The 20587-nt window shown below is 46.5% G+C and overlaps 1 protein-coding gene across 5 annotated transcripts in view; it reads right to left on the reverse strand.

Annotated features, from left to right (window-relative positions):
* LOC134932972 (C-terminal-binding protein 2) overlaps window positions 1-20587 on the reverse strand; it is a 131965-nt gene that overhangs the window by 75986 nt on the left and 35392 nt on the right. For all 5 annotated transcript variants that reach the window (XM_063927864.1, XM_063927866.1, XM_063927865.1 and 2 more), the window contains exon 3: window positions 16437-16591. In XM_063927864.1, coding sequence (XP_063783934.1) covers window positions 16437-16591 — 155 coding nt within the window. The remainder of the gene's footprint in view (window positions 1-16436; window positions 16592-20587) is intronic.

Here is a 20587-nt window from a genome sequence, read left to right on the forward strand (position 1 = left end):
TTGCCTTATTTTTTTTTTTTTTTTAAATAGAGTAATTTTTATTCAAAGCAAGTTGTCATATACAGATATCGCATGGATCACATGACATCAAATACAGCACACAATCATACTACAGCAGTATGGAACAGATACAGAACATAATCATCAGATAGCTGTGTAGGAGAAATATTATAAAACACATACAATATATAGAAGTAGCAAAATCTGTAAGTATCGTATGAGACCGCATTACATTTTTTTTTTACTTTTCCCCATTTACCTTGCATTTGCAAGTAACTAGCAACCCTAAATAAAATACACACAAAAAAAAGGGGGGAAAGGAAAATAAAAACTATCAACGAGTGAAGGAGAAGGAGGAAGCGTGAACGGGAAGTAGCATAACATGTATAACGTACACCAGGCTCGACATCAACCCAGGGAACAGGTCATTAGAAAATCACAATGCCCACTACAGTGTAAGGTCTGGGCAGGACTACGAGGATTCAAGCCAAGGGGACCAAATTTTCCTGAATTTAGAAATAGCATTGTTTTTCATATATATGTATCAGTCTTTGAAAATAGTGTCATTCTTAAAAGGGTCTTAAAAGCAGATATCAAAGGACAGGTAGGAGCCATCCACAATCTCGCAATACACACCATAGCCAAGGCGCACAAATTGCGAGCACACAGACTCTCCCACGTGGACATGGAGTTAAGGCCTCCCATTCCCAAAAGCCAAAACCTCGGGGTAAGCACGCTTCTATGTATCCCTGTCGGATCCAGAACCAACCCGATCCGAGACCAAAATACCTGTAGCGATGGACATCCCCAAACAAGGTGCCAAAAAGAACCCACAGCAATCCCACATTTAGGGCAAACATCCATGTGACCAGCCCCAAACCTAGCCAGCCTGGCTGGTGTCATGAAAGTTCTATGAAAAAGAAAGAGCTGTATCTGTTGAAATCTAGGGGACTTAGTGACCATACTCGGGTACTCCAGGGCAAGTTCCCAGTCTTCTGCATCTATGGGGCCCAAATCACCCTCCCATTTCTCACGGAGATGAGAAAGTGGGTCAGTGTGAAGGTTAGTTAGGAGGTATGAGTAGGTGAAAGAAATCGCCTTAACTTGACCCAGTATACTTACAAAGGTCGTAATGGGAAATGGGAGGATCACAAAGGGCGAAGTGTTAAACTGAGACTGTAGGGCATGCCGAAGTTGTAGGTATCTATAAAAGTACGAGCTGGGTAAATTAAACTCATCCTTCAATTGCTGGAAAGATTTTAAAGTGCTATCACTATACAATTGGAATATGGAGACTATTGATTGAGAAGCCCAAACCTCTCTATACTCAAGAGTTTTCAATTCGGGGAGCCAAGCAGAGTACCAGAGGGGAGTATCCGGGTCCAGGCTGTCAAAACCAAGAAGAACCCTTAGGTCACGCCAAATCTTTGCAGCCTGAAAGACAATGGGAGGTGGAAGCCGAGATATATGCCCGCTCAGAAGGACCTGTGTAGGAGAGAGGCCTGGATAGTAGCATTGGAGAAATACCCAGTGTAGAGAGCCAACATCACCGCCCTATATCCAGGTACTAATGTGTGACAGCTGAGCGGTGTAGTAATACAATTGAAAATTTGGCAAAGCCAATCCACCATCAACTTTTTGTCTGGTGAGAATATTCAACTGTATTCTAGGTCTCCTTTTGGTCCATATCAAAGACGATAATATACTATTCAATTTCCTAAAGAATGTCGGGAAAATGTATACCAGAGATTGCAAAATATTATACAAAATTTTAGGTAGCAATATCATTTTGATGAGGCTCACCCTGCCGGTCAGCGTTAACGGGAGTTTACACCAAGATTTCGTTTTGCGTGTGATCAGTTGCATGAGTGGGTCAAGGTTCAGAGGTATGAAGTCAGAGGGGTTATTCGTAATTTGGATACCGAGGTATTTAAATTGATCTGTCCAACAAAGCGGCAATAACATTTTTGGAACAGTGGGAGGGGGGCCAATGACAGGCATGATAAATGACTTAGTCCAGTTTATATGGAGGCCAGAAAAGCTTCCAAAGTCCTCAATGACCTGCAGTAGAATGGGCATAGACGTGGCATAGTCATGCAGGAACAACAGCAGGTCATCTGCGTAAAGGGCAATCTTGAACATCAGAGGGCAATGTGGGGTAAAGGGGGCATCCCTGTCTGGTGCTCCGGGACACATTGAAAGAGGAGGAAATATATCAGTTTACTGAGATCCTGGCACTTGGATTTTGGTAAAGCAGTTTGGTCCACTGTACATAGTTAGGGCCGAAGCCCACACATTTCATGACTTCCCACAGGTACAACCACTCACTGTCAAAAGCCTTGGCCGCATCCAACGAGACCACGACTGAGTCTGAGAGAAAGTCTTGCGGGGATTGCAGAATGGTATACAATCTGCACAGGTTAATAGAGGACATTCCAGGCATAAAGCCAGATTGGATCCTGGTGAACTATGGATGAGATAACCGTATTAAGCCAAATTGCCAACATCGGTGGGAATGAGAGAGATTGGCCTGTAAGAATCTAAAGACTGGGGTCCTTACCAGGTTTCGGCAGCATTATAATAATAGCCTCAGACATGGAGGGGGGAAACTGATTGCTAGCGAATAAATCTAAAAATAAAGAATGTAACCTGGGGCCAAAAAAGTCTATGTGTCGTTTGTATATTTCATTGGGGAGTCCGTCACATCCCGGGGATTTACCATTGGGAGACAAACCCAGTGCCGCAGTTACCTCATCTAACGTAATAGGAGTGTCTAGGAAGGCTCAAGACTCAGGGGAAAGTCTGGGGAGGGATATATGTTCCACGTACTGGCGTAGGTCTGCTTCGGAGCAAGCCAGCCGAGACCTATAAACATCCCTGTAATAAGAGAGGAACAACTGCGCAATGTCAGGCATGGTGTCAACAATGGTGCCATCAGGACCAAACACTTGCGCAATGGTATTCCCAGGTCGGTCATAAGAAACTAAATGAGCCAAGAAACTGCCAGGTCTGTCTGTCTGTCTATCTATCTATCTAGGTATACTATAGATAAATAAAAGAGAACGTGAGTTGGCATCAGCAAGATGAGTTAACCATGTCAACTGAGCCGCCAACCAACGAGTTTTAAGCGCAGGGGTGCCGTCCGTCAAGTATCGAATCTCCAGATCCCTAAAGTCAGATTCAAGAGTTTTCTCTTTTTCTCTATTGGACACTTTATGGGCAGCTATCCGTCCAATCAACGTGCCCCGTAAAATACCTTGACCGAATCCCAAACTACAGACACCGGGGCTGATCCTACATTATCTGCGAAATATCCCTCCCACAGATTCTAGATCTGAACAGTCACCCAACTGGACCAGCCAGGATGGGTGTAATTTCCAATAGGACTGTCCCCTCTGGCACTCCACATTAAGAGACATCATTACTGGTGAATGATCAAATACACCTCTAGCCTCGTAGTGAACATCCAAGATTTTAGGCAACAGTGCAGGGGAAACCAGGATCAGGTCAATTCTAGAGAAGGAACTATGCATGCTGGAAAAACAAGAAAATTGCTGAAGCGTAGGATATCGAGTCCTCCATGCATCCACTTACTGTAGACTACACACAAAATCAGCATTTAGATGGGCCCCCACCCACCCCGGGGACAGCAGTAGACTTCCACCTATCTAGAGAGACATCAAGAACATTACTGAAATCCCCTAAACAGATAACATGGGTGGAAGGGGAAGAGGCAATAAACGAGGCGGACTTCTGTAAAACTTCATAAGAGAACGGAGGACGCACATAAACAGACAAAAGAAAAAGGGTCTGAGAACTCAGTTTACATTCAATAAACATATCTACCATATGGATCAGTGGCAACCGTAATTAACTCAAATTGCACAGTTTTTTTTTTCCAATCAAAATCGACACCCCACAAGAGAAGGAGGAGTGGTAGGCCCACCCCACCCAGGTTCTGCGGAGCGACATCAGTCTGGTTCCCTCTAAATGGGTCTCATTTAAACATAAAATGATTGGGAAATATGGCCCGGACATTGTAAGTACTAGGGAACGTTATTTTATCGTTAATGCTGCGGACGTTCCAAGCAAGAAGTTTCAGGTTAGACATTGCACTTGTGAAAGTACCTGACCCATAGTGAATAAACACCATACAATATGAGTAAGCCGACCCATTAGCAAAAGCAGCCAGAGATACAGGTGCTTTATCAAGGCGTATATAGGGTCAACATGACCTGGGAGAGACCGAACATAAAATAGCCCAAGAGAGTGACGGAGTCCAGCCACTCGCCGTCCGCTTTCCCTGGGTCGTAGGCCTAGCCAAACAGTACAAAATACCTGCACGTCTCAGACATAAATACAGAAGAAAAACAAAAACACTAAAGAAAAAAAAAAAAAGAAAAAAAAAACTGACCGAACCCGCATAACAATCCTCCACCCCGTATACCTCCCCAAACACTGGCATACTCGTATCCCTAACAACTCCCAAACCCTTAAGATCTAAATTCCCAAGAGAAACCTATACGTAAGTAACACTATACAATGAAGCCCAAAACCACCAAAAGCAACGGGGCTCCCCGGACTTATACTTGCATATCCTAGGCATAGAAGTTCAGAAATAACAATGCAGGTGGTCAATCTGGAGCCAGCTGACAGGCGCCCGGAGCATATCTGTCCAGCCAGGCAGCCGCCTCTCTAGGAGAGTTAAAGAATTTGGTCTCCCCGTCTGCCACCACACGAAGCCTGGACGGGAACAGCATAGAATAGGAGAGATTCAGGTCCCGGAGACTACGCTTGATGGGCAGGAATTGGGCCCGATCCTTTTGGACATCCGCAGCGAAGTCCGGAAATGCTAACACCCTGACACCATTCCTGAGGAGCGGGCCCTTCATGCGTCCCAGATGAAGGACAGAATCATGGCCTTTAGAATGCAGGAATTTAGCAATAAAAGTTTGTGGAGGGGCACCAGGAGGTAAAGGCCTGGAGGATATTCTGTGGGCACATTCCACCGCGAACTGTGAGGTAAAAGCGTCAACGCCATACAGCTCTTTGGAGACCTGATTCCAGAAAGTCCTCAGGATGTGACCCTTCCTCTCTCTCAGGTAGGCCAACAAATTGCACATTATTTCTACGTAGGCTTCCCTCCATGTCCAAGAGCTTAGTTTGCAGCGATGAAACCTGCCGGGACACTGTGCAAATGGATTGCTTCAGAGGGCCAGAGATCCTCCAGGTTGGAGACCCGCGTCTCGGCCTCACCCACTCTCTTTCGGATACGCTGGACATCCTGTCTCAATAATGAAAGATCAAATTGAACTTTCACCATTTTGTCAGATAAATGTTGTTCGCTAGCCGCTATAGCTTCCAGAATCTGTTGAATGGAGGGGGCAGAAGGTGACGCAGAAGAACCAGTCGGGCCCTGGATAGGGGATCAGGTCGAGTAGAGGGGGATGATTTAGGAGATGACTGCGCCGGCTGGCTGGTAGACTGACGATCATACTTCTCCAATTTAGTCGCAGCCGCACTATGGCCATCCTTCACCATGGTAACCAAGGGTGAACCGGCAATCAGACAGAGAAGGGAGCTCAGGCAATATCACAGAGTACAGGCACAGGCAGGTTCAGGTGGCACTTAAGTCCCAAACATTCAGTGTCAAGAAAGGCAGTAAAGTCCCAAACATTCAGTGTCAAGAAAGGCAGTAAAGTCCCAAACATTCAGTGTCAAGAAAGGCAGTAAAGTCCCAAACATTCAGTGTCAAGAAAGGCAGTAAAGTCCCAAACATTCAGTGTCAAGAAAGGCAGTAAAGTCCCAAACATTCAGTGTCAAGAAAGGCAGTAAAGTCCCAAACATTCAGTGTCAAGAAAGGCAGTAAAGTCCAAAACATTCAGTGTCAAGAAAGGCAGTAAGGTCCCAACTATGTGTAATCAGGAAGGGCAGTCAATAACAAAGTAGCAGGAGATCAGAGCAGTGTGCCCGGAGACAGCTCACCAAGGCAAACAGACTCCACAGGCTTACAGTGCTGTGCAACGCTGACCTATTGCGGGAGCTGCTTCCAAGATGGCCGCCGGACCCACAGCTCCCCCTCCCTTTATGCAGGGATGCAGACCTCATACTCCGGGGACTCAGAGCGGCTAGTTGGGCACTCCCAGGGGCTGCAGGGGGACACGCCACACCCGGTGGCGCCAAACTCCACCGCAGATTCGCAGACGCGGGTACCTGGGCCGGAAGTAGCAAAAAAAGGCCGGGGAACCAGTGGCGGCCCAGGCCTTAACTCTGGGCGGCGGCCGCCGCAGTCAGGAAGCCAGCCGGAAAGGTTGCAGGAGATGCCCGCCGCTGCCCAGAGGTACAGGGGATAATATGCAGCCCAAGTGTGCCTCAGGAAAGGGCTCAGGATGTTTAGCAGGATCAATAGCCCGGGGAGCTCTAGGAACCTGCTTCCTACCAGCTTGCCGCCATGGCCACGCACCTGTGTTGCCTTATTTTGATCTAGTCATGTGAAGCTTATCAATGAGCAATCCATAAAAGTATTATGTATTCCGTACTCTCATTATTATTTGTAATTTATAGATATACTTATTGTTATATTGTTACATAGAATTATATATGTGCAATAATAATAAAAACTAAAATGAAAATAAAAATCAAATGAATTATAAAGTGAAAATTATGTTGCTCTATTGGGCCTTCAACTCTGTATTGTAGCTCTGTGTTCTACTGACTGATCCACCAGCTTGACTATGCTAAAGAGAATATAATATCTGATGGTATACACTCCTGCTGTCGTGGCTAGTAAAATTTGAGTACCTTCTCTGTGTTGCCTTATCTTGATATTAAGCTAACATATTGAATTATAAAGGTATTATATTTTCAATAATGTATAGCCTGTAATGGTTTTAATATGAAGAACCTATATTATATACCAAGTTGTGTTGCTCTATTGTACGAGTCTGTTTTCTGGCAGTTTATTAGTATAATGAAACACTACAGGTGTGATCAAGAAGAAACTCTGATTTGATTGGATACTGCTAGAATAAATACCCACCTGCTCAGGTACTGAATATACACATCTCCTGAGGAAACCGCCGGCTACTTTGGCGGAGAAACGCATTGAGAGCCGATAGCGAGTGAGTGTCCGCTGCTGGGAACCAAAGTGACCAACTTCAAAAGCTTGCCTCGATCTTCCCTGCTGCCCGCTGCACTGGGAACACCAAACTCCATCATGCTGCCGCTGGAAAATAACGTTGTTAGCAGAGATTGGTGTGTGCAGTTGCCGCTGCCCTGCTCCGGAAGGGATCACAAACAGCTCAGCGAGCCCCAGTCGCACTACAATCCACGGATGTTTACTGCTTAACGAACAGTGGGTGAGATATAACCCTTTCATATAGGGTTAGCACAGCATATTTGTTACATTGATTCAAGTCTTGAACTTTACCTGGTTGCTACAAATCAATTCTAATTGCCTTGGATAAACACCAGCATAAATAACTGAGCAGACCTCAACCCTGTCAAAGCCTATTAAACTCCTGCAGCAAATTGTTTTTAGATCAATATTAATTGCAGCATACTGCTTTTTAGACTGCTACATATCTATATTAATGTACTATTGTTTATGGACATAAAATAAATGTATGTTTTTTAAAATTATTTTATAAGCGCTCCTTGTTTGCTTAGTTTACACTAATAATATTCTATATGAACACGTTTTTGTCCGTTTTCCAGCAAATGGTCGATTGTCATTTGCTCTATCCATTACCAGTTTTTTCATTCCAACCAGACAGATATGGCAGATAATCTGACAGACAATTGTATAGTGCATAACCAGCTCAAGACTTGGAGGGCGATATTTAATTGTTTCATTTGCCGGCAACCAGTAGATGGCGCCCAACCGAGCTATTCAATTATTGCTCCGTTCCGGTGTGATCAGCTGTCGGTGGTAAGCTGAAATTAACAAAAAGTGACCTATTTGAGCGCTCAAAGGGGACTTTTTGCGTCATGCCTATTAGTTTGGTCAGGTTTAACAGCTTAACAATGCTAAGCCCCACCTCTTTGGGTGCGACAAGCATGATAAAAAAACAAAAAACTATTGAATATCACCGATTCACCCCTGATCTCCCGTCACCTTCGAAGGGCCAAATAAACAATTGATTATCGAGTGTATAGATAAGGTTATCAACCAATCAAGCTCATTTTCAAACACAGCCGGCTGTTAGGAGTCCATTGGCTGGTACTTTATCTCTCTCTCTAAGGCTTAGTACCATCTCCCCCAAATGTCAGATAAATATAAGCTACAAAAGGATATGTTGCTATGAACAACTCTACTTCTGTAAAGCTATCCTTAAGGCTTTTAAAGAAATAAGACTTACCATTGTTAAATCTTTCTGCGAGGTACACTGGATTCCACAGGGAATAACATCAGGGTGTAGAGTTGGATCTTGATCCGAGGCACCAACAGGCTAAAGCTTTGACTGTTCCCAAGATACACTGCACCGCCTCCTCTATAACCCCGTCTCCAGGCACTGAAGCTCAGTTTTGTAAACCAGTCCAATGCAGTAGCAGGTAAAAGACGATAATAGTTAGCCACATAGAACCACATTCTCACGACAGTAGTAGGTACCAGCGGCTAATGCCATACAAACCCAAAGAAGCTAAGTGCGTCAGGGCGGGCGCCCTGTGGAATCCAAGTGTACCTCGCAGAAAGAGCTTTAACAATGGTAAGTCTTACCATTAATCTCCTTTTCTGCAGCAGGGTACAACACTGGTATTCCACAGGGAATAACATCGGAGATGTCCTAAAGCAGTTCCTCATGAGAGGGGACGCACTGTAGCGGCCACAAGAACCCGGCGCCCAAAGGAAGCATCCTGGGAGGCGGAAGTATCAAAGGCATAGAACCTAATGAACGTGTTCACTGAGGACCACGTGGCCTCCTTCCACAACTGTTCTAGGGACGCGGCACGGCAGGCTGCCCAAAAAGGTCCAACAGACCAAGTAGAATGGGCCTTGATAGCAGCAGGAGCTGGGAGTCCAGCCTGCGCATAAGCTTTTGAATCCCCATTTTAATCCATCTGGCCAAAGTTTGCTTATTCGCAGGACAGCCACGCTTGTAAAAAAAAACAAAAAGGACAAAGAGAGAATAAGATCTCCTAAGAGAGGCGGTTCTCTTCATATAGATACGGGGAGCCCGTACCACATCCAAAGACCGCTCTTTGGAGGACAAACCAGGAGAGATAAAGGCCGGAACCACAATCTCTTGGTTAAGGTGGAAAGAGGACACCACCTTAGGTAGATGACCAGGGCGAGTTCTAAGAACCGCACGGTCACGGTGAAAAATCAGAAAGGGTGACCAACAGGATAAGGCACCCAAGTCTGAAACCCGTCAAGCAGAGGCAAAAGCCAGCAAAAATAAGACCTTAAGCGTAAGGTTCAAATGGAGACTCTTGTAAGGCATACAGAACAAAGGACAAATCCCAAGGAGCTACAAGAGGGACATAGGGAGGTTGAATCCATAAAACACCCTGAGCGAAAGTATGAACGTCAGACAGACGCAATTTTTCTCTGAAACCACACCAACAAGGCTGAAACTTGCATGCATCGTAATTCTTAGCCGCGCACAAGGTGAAGTAAGAATTCCAGACCCTATAATAAATCCAAGTCAAAGCTGGTTTACAGGCTTTCAACATAGTTTGAATGACCGCCTCAGAAAATCCTATGGCCCTCAGGAGCGAAGAAGCGTCAAGAGCCATGCCGTCAAAGCCAGTTGGGCCAGATCCTGGTAGACACAAGGGCCCTGAACGAGGAGGTCTGGGCGTTGCGGAAGCAGAAGAGAACGCTCTATCGAGAGACCCTGCAGGTCTGAGACCCAATCCCGTCTGGGCCACGTTGGAGCGACTAGAAGTAGTATTCCTCCTTCTTGCTTGAACTTCCTCATTACCCTGGGCAGAAGTGACACCGGAGGAAACACGTACGGCAGCCGAAAGTTGCATGGAATTGCCAGTGCATCCACGAATGCTGCTTGAGGATCCTTTGTCCTTGCTCCGAAGACCGGAACCTTGTGATTGTGTCGAAACGCCATCAGGTCTACATCTGTTAGGCCCCACTTGTCCACTGGGAGTTGAAACACTTCTGGATGGAGACTCCACTCTACGGCGTGTACGTCCTGATGACTGAGAAAGTCCGCTTCCCAGTTGAGGACCCCCGGGATGAACACTGCCGATATAGCTGGCAGATGGCGTTCCGCCCATTGAATTATCATCGACACGTCCAACACTGCCATGCGGCTTCGCGTGCCACCGTGGTGGCATTGTCCGACTGTACTTGAACAGGCCTGTTCTGTACCAGAGGCAGGGCAAGTTTCAGAGCATTTAACACTGCCCGCAACTCCAGAATATTTATCGGGAGGACAGATTCCTCCCTGGAGTGTTTCTCCAACACCGCAACCCAACCCCGCAGACTGGCATCTGTCGTTAGGAGGACCCAGTTGGAAAACCAGAAGGGACGACCCCTGCTCAATTGTTGGTCCTGTAGCCACCAGCTCAGTGACAGACGAACCTCCGGAGTCAAGGAGATCATGTGAGATCTGACTCGGTGAGGCAGGTCGTCCCACTTGGAAAGGATTAACCTCTGCAAAGGGGGGGAATGAAATTGAGCGTACTCTACCATGTCGAAAGGGTATCCGGACTCCAGGTCGACAACAAAAAGGTCAACACACCTTAGGTCGTCGCCAATTGGTCGACACACCTTAGGTCGACATGGACAAAAGGTCGACATGACTTTCACAATAGTAGTCCACATGGATCGTTATCTGTGCCGAGCGAAGCGGACCGGAGCGAAGGCACCATGCCCGAAGCATGCGAGGGGACGCAGTGCACTAATTGGGGTTCACGGTCACTCTACGAAGAAAACGACACCAAAACCCCCCATAAAAACGCATGTCGACCTTTTTCCATGTCGACCTTGTCCCTGTCGACCTTTTGTCCCTGTCAACCTTTTGTCCATGTCGACCAATTGGCGTCGACCTAAGGTGTGTCGACCTGGAGTCCCAGACCCTGTCGAAAGCCGACACCATGAATGCCTAGTACTCGCATCGCCAAGTGCATCGCCACTCTCGGACGAGAGAGGAAGCATCTTATCCTGTCCTGAAGTTTCAGGACCTTCTCTGGAGACCAGAACAAACGTTGGTTGTGCGTGTCCAGGAGTGCCCCCAGGTGCACCATGTCCTGAGCAGGGACCAGCGAGGATTTCTTCCAATTGATGAGCCATCCGTGGGCTAGTAGGAATTGGAACGTCCTTTCTAGATGACGGAGGAGAACCTCTGGGGAGTTCTCTAGGATCAGCAAGTCATCCAGATACGGCAGGATCCCGATGCCTTGACGACGGAGAACGGCTGTGATAACTGCCATGACCTTGGTGAAGATCCGAGGAGCCTTAGTCAGTCCAAAAAGGCAAGGCTTGGAATTGACAATGTAGGTTGCCAATAGCAAACTGCAGATACCGCTGATGTGATATGGCAATAGGTATGTGTAGTTAAACATCCTGTATGTCCAGGGATACCATATAGGGGGTCATTCCGAGTTGATCGCTAGCTGCCGTTGTTCGCAGCGCAGTGATGAGGCTAAAAGTCTGCATTTCTGCGCATGCGTATGTGTGACGTACGGGTACAAAAGGCCTTTGTGGTTTTGCACAGGTTCTAGCGACGTTTTCATTCGCACTGGCGGCCGCAAAAAGATTGACAGGAAAAGGGCGTTTCTGGGTGTCAACTGACCGTTTTCAGGGAGTGCTTAGAAAAACGCAGGCGTGCCAGGGAAAACACAGGCGTGGTTGGGCGAACGCTGGGCGGGTGGGTGACGTCAATAGCCAACCCTCCAACGTTAGAATCAATGCACACGAAAAGTACAGGGCTGGTCTTGTTTTGCACAAAATATTTTTGCGGGCGCTCTGCTGCAAAAGCGAAAATACACTCCCCAGTGCGTTTGCACTGCTGCTTAAAACTGCTAGCGAGCGAACAACTCGGAATGACCACCATAGTTCCTGGGCTCCAAAACCAGAACAATAGATCAAAGAGTTTCCATATGGAATTTGGATACCTTCACAAATTTTTTCAAAGACTTGAGGTTGAGAATGGCCCGAGGGGATCCATTCGGCTTCGGAACAGCGTTGAATAGTACCCCTGGCCCTCTGAGACAGAGGCACCGGCACAATTACTCCTGTTTCCAGGAGGGATTGTACCACCAACTGTAGGAGTTTGTGCTTTTAACGGATCCGAAGGGATAATTATCGTGCAAAACTGGTGAGTGGGACGTGTCATGAAAGAGATGGCGTCTCCGCGAGTGACGACTTCTCTCACCTAGGCGTCTGAAGTGGTCTGTAACAATACCTGGGTGAACAGCAGAAATCGGCCTCCCACCCTGGGGTCCCCCAGGGGGAGGCACGCCCCGTCATGCAGCAGGCTTGTCTGGTTTGGAAGCAGGCTGACGAGCAGCCCAAGAACGTTTAGGCTTGGGCTTAGAGGTTTTGGAAGTGCGAGCCTGTTTCGGGTACGCCTGACCCTTTGCTTTACTTGGAGGTCGAAAGGAACAAAAGTAGGTACTTTTAGCCTTCGAAGCCGAAGGATTAGTACTTGGTAGACATGCAGTCTTAGCAGACGCTAAGTCAGCAACAATCTTGTTCAAATTTTCCCCCGAATAGTATGTCTGCCTTAAAAAGGGATCACCTCTAAGGTCTTTTTACAGTCCAGGTCCACCGACCAGGACCGCAACCACAGAATCCGGGCCGCCAGTACACCGGCATGAGGCCACCTCCTGAATGTAATGAGAGGCTGTGGTAATATATGAAAGACACTGTCTGGCATTATCAGAAAAATTCAGAGGTAGCTCTGACTCAACAGCTTGAACCCAGGCTTCAATATCTTTTGCAGCCCAAGAAGCTGCTATAGTGGGTCTATGTACAGCACCCGCAAGAGTGTAAAAAGACTTCAAGCAACCCTCCACACACTTATCCGTCGGTTCCTTCAGAGAGGTGACAGTAGTGACAGGCAGAGTAGACGACACCACAAGACGTGCTACATGTGAGTCCACCGGTGGTGGTGGTTTCCCAATTCTTACTTAACGCTGCAGAGAGCGGATAACGAGTTAGCATCTTTTTAGACAGGGAGAATTTCTTTCCTGGAGACTGCCAAGATTCCTGACGTATGTTAACTAAATGGTCAGAATGTGGCAAAACTAATTTAGTAACCTTGTGACGTTTGTACTTATCAGGTTTCTTAGACGTATCTGGAGATTCAATTTCATCATCAATCTGAAGAATCAGTTTGATGGCCTCCAATAGGTCAGGATCATCAACCTGCATTGTAGATTCCTCATCAGAAGCATCTGCATCAGTGTCTGATGGGTCAGTATATACCCCATCTTTATCGGATGAAGTATCCGAAACATGAGTGGATTGTGAGGAAGAAATAGCCCGCTTAGATGACCCTTTGGTCCTAGGACGGCGAGGGTTAGGTTTTTGCTTAACCAAAGACTGATCTAACTGCTGTAACTGAGTCGACAGAGAATCCGCCCATGGCGGATTAACTACAAGGACAATATGTGGCTGTAATGGCACAGGAGGTCCCACAGGGGTCGTAAGTCTCGTTACAAGTGTAGTCAGTAAATTGGAAAAAGCAGCCCAAGGTGGGTCTTGGTGTGCCACCGATGCTGCAGACTGACTGAGGGGTACAGAACCCCCGTTACCTGGACCTTCAGCTGGAATATTTTCCTCAGATAAATCTGCGGCGTCAGCACTGCATGATGCAGGATCAGCCACGGATCTCCCACCCTGTGTAGCAGACATTATATGGAAACATAACCTTAGGGTGTAACAGTACAATATAGCCATACACAGTATCTGACAAAAAAACCCTGTGGAATGTGACTGCAAATGCAGAACACAAACAGAGAATTTAAGTGGTATATGGTGACTGAAATATAGAGAAAAATACATCAACAGTATATCCTGTGAAACACTAATAAATAAATTAATATTATACACACATATATATAGGACCCTGACGCACTTAGTCCCCTCAGGGTACAGAATATAGTGATAGCAATATGTGATACACAGAATGGAAGCCACACAGCAGCTATAGGCACACAGTCACATGTACAATGCAGACATTATTACACACAACACTAAGACTGCACTGGACTAGTAATACTACATAAAACTATATGTATACAGATAACAATGCACAGTAAACACTGGATGTATATCACAGAATACTTGTACTAAATATTCCTGCAGGTATGCACTTGTTCTTAACCAACACTGTCTAAACGACATAGAATACTTCAGTGTCCTGTAAATGCACAGCGCTGATGAGGCAGGCGGCTTTACAGAGGAGAAAGTGCCCAGCAATCACAGAATCAGTGCAGCTGTGTGTAATGGCACCTAAACGCTGACAGAGAGAGAGAGAGAGAGAGAGAGAGAGAGAGAGAGAGAGAGAGAGAGAGAGAGAGAGAGAGAGAGAGAGAGATGCAGCTCCAGGGTGGGAACATCTGCTGTAGATAGAACCTGGGGCTGGGGGAGGGGCTACAGGTCAGCGCCTTATCCCCTCTCCTGGACTTCACCATCGGGTACTTTGGAGCCTGTAATAAACAGATTTTAGTAAATCTGACCTGTGCTCCCTGCCCTGGTGGATATAGTGGGGTTCCTGCACGGCCACAGTGTCCACGCCAGCGGCGCAGTCCGTCTCTGGAGACCGCGTCACGGATCGCTATTTCAGCGGGTTCCACCTGGGGGACCCTCTTACCTACTCCCCATCGTCTGGTCACGCGATCCTGGAGAGCAGCGGCGGTGTGTGTGCCTGAGAAGACCGGAGCGCCTCCGCTGAAGTACCCGGCAACCAGAGCGCGGGAGTATACAGCGCAGCTGGGGGAGGTGAGGGAGCCGCAGCACGATATGCCAGTATGACATAGCAGCGGTGGCCAACCCGTGGCTCTCGAGCCGCATGCTGCTCGTTCATCCGTCGCGTGTGGCTCGGCCGGCTCCTGGCCACCGCTGCCCGGCACACACACTCTCCGGCGGCGGTGTCTCTTCAATTCAGCGCCGGTCCGTGAGACAATCAGAGCCCGCGGACCGGCAGCTAATGCTCCTGATTGGCTCATGGAGTGGCGCTTAACTGAAAAGAGATACCGCCGGTGAGGGGCAGGAGAGGCGCGTTCTATGCTCTCCTCCCCTTACAAAACAGCAGCAGCGCGGTGAGCAGCATGGGGGAAGGGGAGAGAGGGGGTATGGGGACATGTATATCTGGCACTGGGGGGCATAGCTGCCACTGTGGGGACATGTATATCTGGCACTGGGGGTATATCTGGTACTGTGGGGACATGTATAGCTGGCACTGGGGGCATAGCTGGCACTGTGGGGGCATATCTGTTACTGGGGGGACATGTACATCTGGCACTGGAGGCATAACTGGCACTGTGGGGACATATATGTATCTGGCACTGTGGGGACATATATGTATCTGGCACTGTGGGGACATGTTTCTGGCAGTGTGGAGGCACCCCTTTATTGGCATTTTTATATGTATGTGGCACTGTACTGGGGCATTATATGTATGTGGCACTGTACAACATGACTAAAAATAGGGTTATGACACAAGGTCATACTCCTACAAACGTCATACCGAAAGGTGTGCGCACAAAAATGGGGTGTGGCTTTGTGACAACTAGGCAACACGACTTCGGCGCGCACATGGTAGTTGCTCTTCCCCTTGACTACAGATCTTTTCTGGCTCTTTGCCTCTGACTGATTGGCCACCCCTGATATATAGCATCAGGTGCCTATGCTGCGGCCCTTGAAGTCTTCTTTCTTCTTAGAGAAGCTCTTTTCAGGGCTGCCTCACGCAGCCCTCCCCGTTAGCTGCCTGCACTGCAGGCACCAACTTACAAACTGAGCTCCAGTGCCTGGAGGCGGGGATACAGAGGAGGCGGTGCAGTGCATCCTGGGAACAGTCAAAGCTTTAGCCTGTTGGTGCCTCGGATCAAGATCCAACTCTACACCCCGATGTTATTCCCTGTGGAATACCAGTGTACCCCGCTGCAGAAATGTTATTTTAATTTCAGAGGAGAATTAAGTACAAACAACCTGTCACCAGTTCACTGAACCTTATGTAGACATTATATTTTCAGCAACAGTTTACATGTAATTTATTTTTTATATATCTTGCAGAGTTGCCTGAAAAACCTGACATTTATCAACCGTCTGTAGTGCTTGATAGGCTATAAAAGTCATTACTGATGAACCTCTCAATTAAAACTAATAAAACAAATGCAGAGATATTACTGTAGTTCACAACATTTACAAATAATTGCAGAAATAAAACTGGTGCCAACAAATCCAAGCAGTACGTAGACCTTCAACACACTAAAATGAAAAACAAACACGTCAGGAAAGGCCTTACTTTCTCATGAATTTCTTGTGTAGACTGAGCATCACAGAAAGCAACTGTGGCAACATCCTTTAAAATAGGCATCTCGACTGTGCAATCCCTTCCATCTAGAAGGGCAACCAATGGACGGGAAGGCATAGGACCATTAAGAATTGGTGGCCGGATACCTGCAAAAGGAAAATATTTAAAAATTGTTAAAAAAAATTAATCTAATTTGTATGTATTATCCAGTTATATTTAAGAATGCATTAAAAACAAAAGTTGCACTTAAAAGGGATAAAAGTCAGCCTTCAGAAAATTTTATTGTCAGCTTTATTTGTTTTGCCTTTAAATAATATCTGCTGTGTACAGAATGCAGAGATGACTTATCTGTTGCCAAATCCAATAGTAAAAAAGAAAACATATCTACGTAGACAATAGAATTCCCTGGAGGCAGATATCCTCTTTAACAGAAAACAGTATTTCTAAATATAAACATATAGAAATTAAACATATAGCTGATGCACATTTGTGACTTGCATTTCTCATTTAGAGGAAACCATAATTTGTTGTGGCGGTTGTCCATAATTAGAAATTCTGATTTTGTCTACAAAAGCATGAAAAAAAAAAAAATATATAGCCCTTCAGGTTTTCCCAACAGTTTAGTTTAAACCCAAAATTGCCTAAAACCTGATTCTGCAGTGATGTTTGTTAAAACAACAGATCAATGCATTCATATTTACTGACTGCAAAAAGCAGCACAAGATCCCACACTGGCACTCTTCTCCTTCAAGCTTCACTGAGCACCTACCATGGACCAACAAGCATTCAGAATCCAGGCCTCCTGATTTACCAGTCGTGCTCTGAAATCTCTTCCACTGCTGGGAAGGTAGAATCATTGCTCATGGCAATGAAAGTGATTTCAAGCAACAACCGAATAAGCCTTATAACGTCATGTGATCAGGTGGGGTCGAAGGGGACTGGATTTCTTGCAAATCAGCATGGTGGGTAAAAAGCAAAAGTTTGAATATGGAGAAGACAAAAACCCATTTAAACAAGGCAGAGATAAAGACATACTGATGAGGTAGTAAAGAAGAAATTAACAGATTAGGGGGTATATGCAATAGCGGTCGAATTCCGGCTGGAATTCGACGGTTTTTTAATTCGACACAATTCGACAGTCAGACACCCTCCCGCCGGGACCCAAATTTGATATATTCAATAAAAAACAGATTTGACAGTCCCGCTGTCGAAAAACGGACCAATTGACGATAGTGTGCGTCCTAGATTCGACTTCATGGACGGCACAAAAGTGTTTAAAAAACCCTGAAAAAAAATGAGTGGGGTCCCCCCTCCTAAGCATAACCAGCCTCAGGCTCTTTGAGCCGGTCCTGGTTGTAAAAATACAGGGGGGGGGAATGACAGGGGATCCCCCGTATTTTTCACACCAGCACCGGGCTCCACTAGCTACAGAGATAATGCCACAGCCAGGGGACACTTTTATACAGGTCCCTGCGGCCGTGGCATTAAATCCCCAACTAGTCACCCCTGGCCGGGGTACCCTGGAGGAGTGGGGACCCCTTAAAATCATGGGGTCCCCCCCCCCCTCCAGCCACCCAAGGGCCAAGGGTCAAGCCCGAGGCTGACCCCCCCATCCAAGGGCAGCAGATGGGAGGCTGACAGCCAAGTGTCAAAATAAAGAATATTGTTTTTTGTAGCAGAACTACAAGTCCCAGCAAGCCTCCCCCGCAAGCTGGTACTTGGAGAACCACAAGTACCAGCATGCGGGGGGGAAACGGGCCCGCTGGTACCTGTAGTTCTACTGCAAAAAAAAATACCCAAATAAAAACAGTACACACACACCGTGATAGTATAACTTTATTAGATACATGCACACCAACACACAATTACCTATGTTGACACGAGGCTCGGTCCTCTTCACCAGTAGAATCCATGGGGTACCTGTAAATAAAATTATACTCACAAAAATCCTGTGTAGATCAGTCCTCTTCTTAGTTTGTAATCCACATACTTGGCAAAATAATAAAACGCAAAACCTGATCCACGCACTGAAAGGGGTCCCATGTTTACACATGGGACCCCTTTCCCCGACTGCTGGGACCCCCCGTGACTGCTGTCAAAGAGGGTCCCTTCAGCCAATCAGGGAGCGCCACGTCGTGGCACTCTCCTGATTGGCTGTGCGCGTCTGAGCTGTCAGGCGGCGCACTCGAGATACAATGTAGCACATAGGCGCTCCATTGTATCCAATGGTGGGAACTTTGCGTCAGCGGTTGAGGTTACTCGCGGTCAACCGCTGACCGCAAAGTTCCCACCATTGAATATAATGGAGCGCCTATGTGCTATGCGCCGCCTGACAGCTCAGACGCAGACAGCCAATCAGGAGAGTGCCACAACGTGGCGCTCCCTGATTGGCTGAAGGGACCCTCTTTGACAGCAGTCACGAGGGGTCCCAGCAGTCGGGGAAAGGGGTCCCATGTGTAAACATAGGACCCCTTTCAGTGCGTGGATCGGGTTTTGCATTTTATTATTTTGCCAAGTACGTGGATTACAAACAAGAAGAGGACAGATCTACACTGGATTTTTGAGAGTATCATTTTATTTACAGGTAACCTGTGGATTCTACTGGTGAAGAGGACAGACTGCTTCGTGTCAACATAGGTAAGTATGTGTGTGTCGGTGTGCATGTATGTAATAAAGTTTTACTATCACGGTGTGTGTGTACTGTTTTTATTTGGGTATTTTTTTTGCAGTAGAACTACAGGTACCAGCGGGCCCGTTTCCCCCCACATGCTGGTACTTGTGGTTCTCCAAGTACCAGCTTGCGGGGAGGCTTGCTGGGACTTGTAGTTCTGCTACAAAATACAATATTCTTTATTTTGACACTTGGCTATCAGCCTCCCATCCGCCGCCCATGGATGTGGGGGGGGGGCAGCCTTGGGCTTCACCCCTGGCCCTTGGGTGGCTGGAGGGGGGGGGGACCCCTTGATTTAAGGGGTCCCCACTCCAGGGAACCCCGGCCAGGGGTGACTAGTTGGGGATTTAATGCCACGGCCGCAGGGACCGGTATAAAAGTGTCCCCCGGCTGTGGCATTATCTCTCTAGCTAGTGGAGCCCAGTGCTGGTGTGAAAAATACGGGGGACCCCTACGTCTTTTGTCCCCCGTATTTTTTGCACCAGGACCGGACGCAGAGCCCGGTGCTGGTTGTTAAAATACGGGGGATCCCCTGTCATTCCCCCCCCCCCCGTATTTTTACAACCAGGACCGGCTCAAAGAGCCCGAGGCTAGTTATGCTTAGGAGGGGGGACCCCACGCATTTTTTTTTCAGGATTTTTAACCCATTCCCACTGAAATACATGCTCTGATCTCTCCATATTATTTTAGTCAGTAAAAAAAAATATATATATTCTTTAAAAAAAATAAATTAAATAATACTTGTGGCTCCTAAATAGACAAACCAAGTAGATAATCCCTTCTAACATAAATAGATATGCTATTAGCAATAAAAAAAAACACCCAAAAAAACATGTTTTTAAAAAATTTTATTACATCACACCAACAAAATGAGGCGGACTGAAATTGACGAAATGACTGTCGAAAAGCACTGTTGTCGAATCGACATTCTTCAATTGAATATACTTTTGTTGAAAAGCCGCATTTTTACCATTGCAGACATGTCGAATTTGACAACTGTCGAATTGCAAAAAGTCTAATCTGAAACGGACGTTTTTTAAGTCGAAAAGTACTGTATTGCATTGTCGAATCATTTTTTTGTGTTGAAAATGCCCCGTTTTTCGACATTTGCGGCAATTCGACCGCAATTGCATATGGCCCTAGGTGGAGAATTATAACAATGGACATAGATTTATTAGTAGTAAAATGATTTTGCCATCTCCCTGACACCCTCCTACCTCCCTTGCATTCTGCCTCTGAGCATTCTCTCCCCTGCAACCCTATTTCTAGTCTCCCTGACACTATCCTCTGATAAAATAATAAGAAACTGGACTAATATCTAACTTTATACATTGGTGTGTTTCTTCTTTGTAACAATAGTTATTTAAATTGAAATAGACTTACCATGGTTAAAATCTCTTTATGCGAGGTACACTGGATTCCACAGGGAATAACATTGGGGTGTAGAGTTGGATCTTGATCCGAGGCACCA

This window comes from Pseudophryne corroboree, chromosome 6 (assembly GCF_028390025.1).
Source record: "Pseudophryne corroboree isolate aPseCor3 chromosome 6, aPseCor3.hap2, whole genome shotgun sequence".
Lineage (NCBI taxonomy): Eukaryota > Metazoa > Chordata > Amphibia > Anura > Myobatrachidae > Pseudophryne > Pseudophryne corroboree.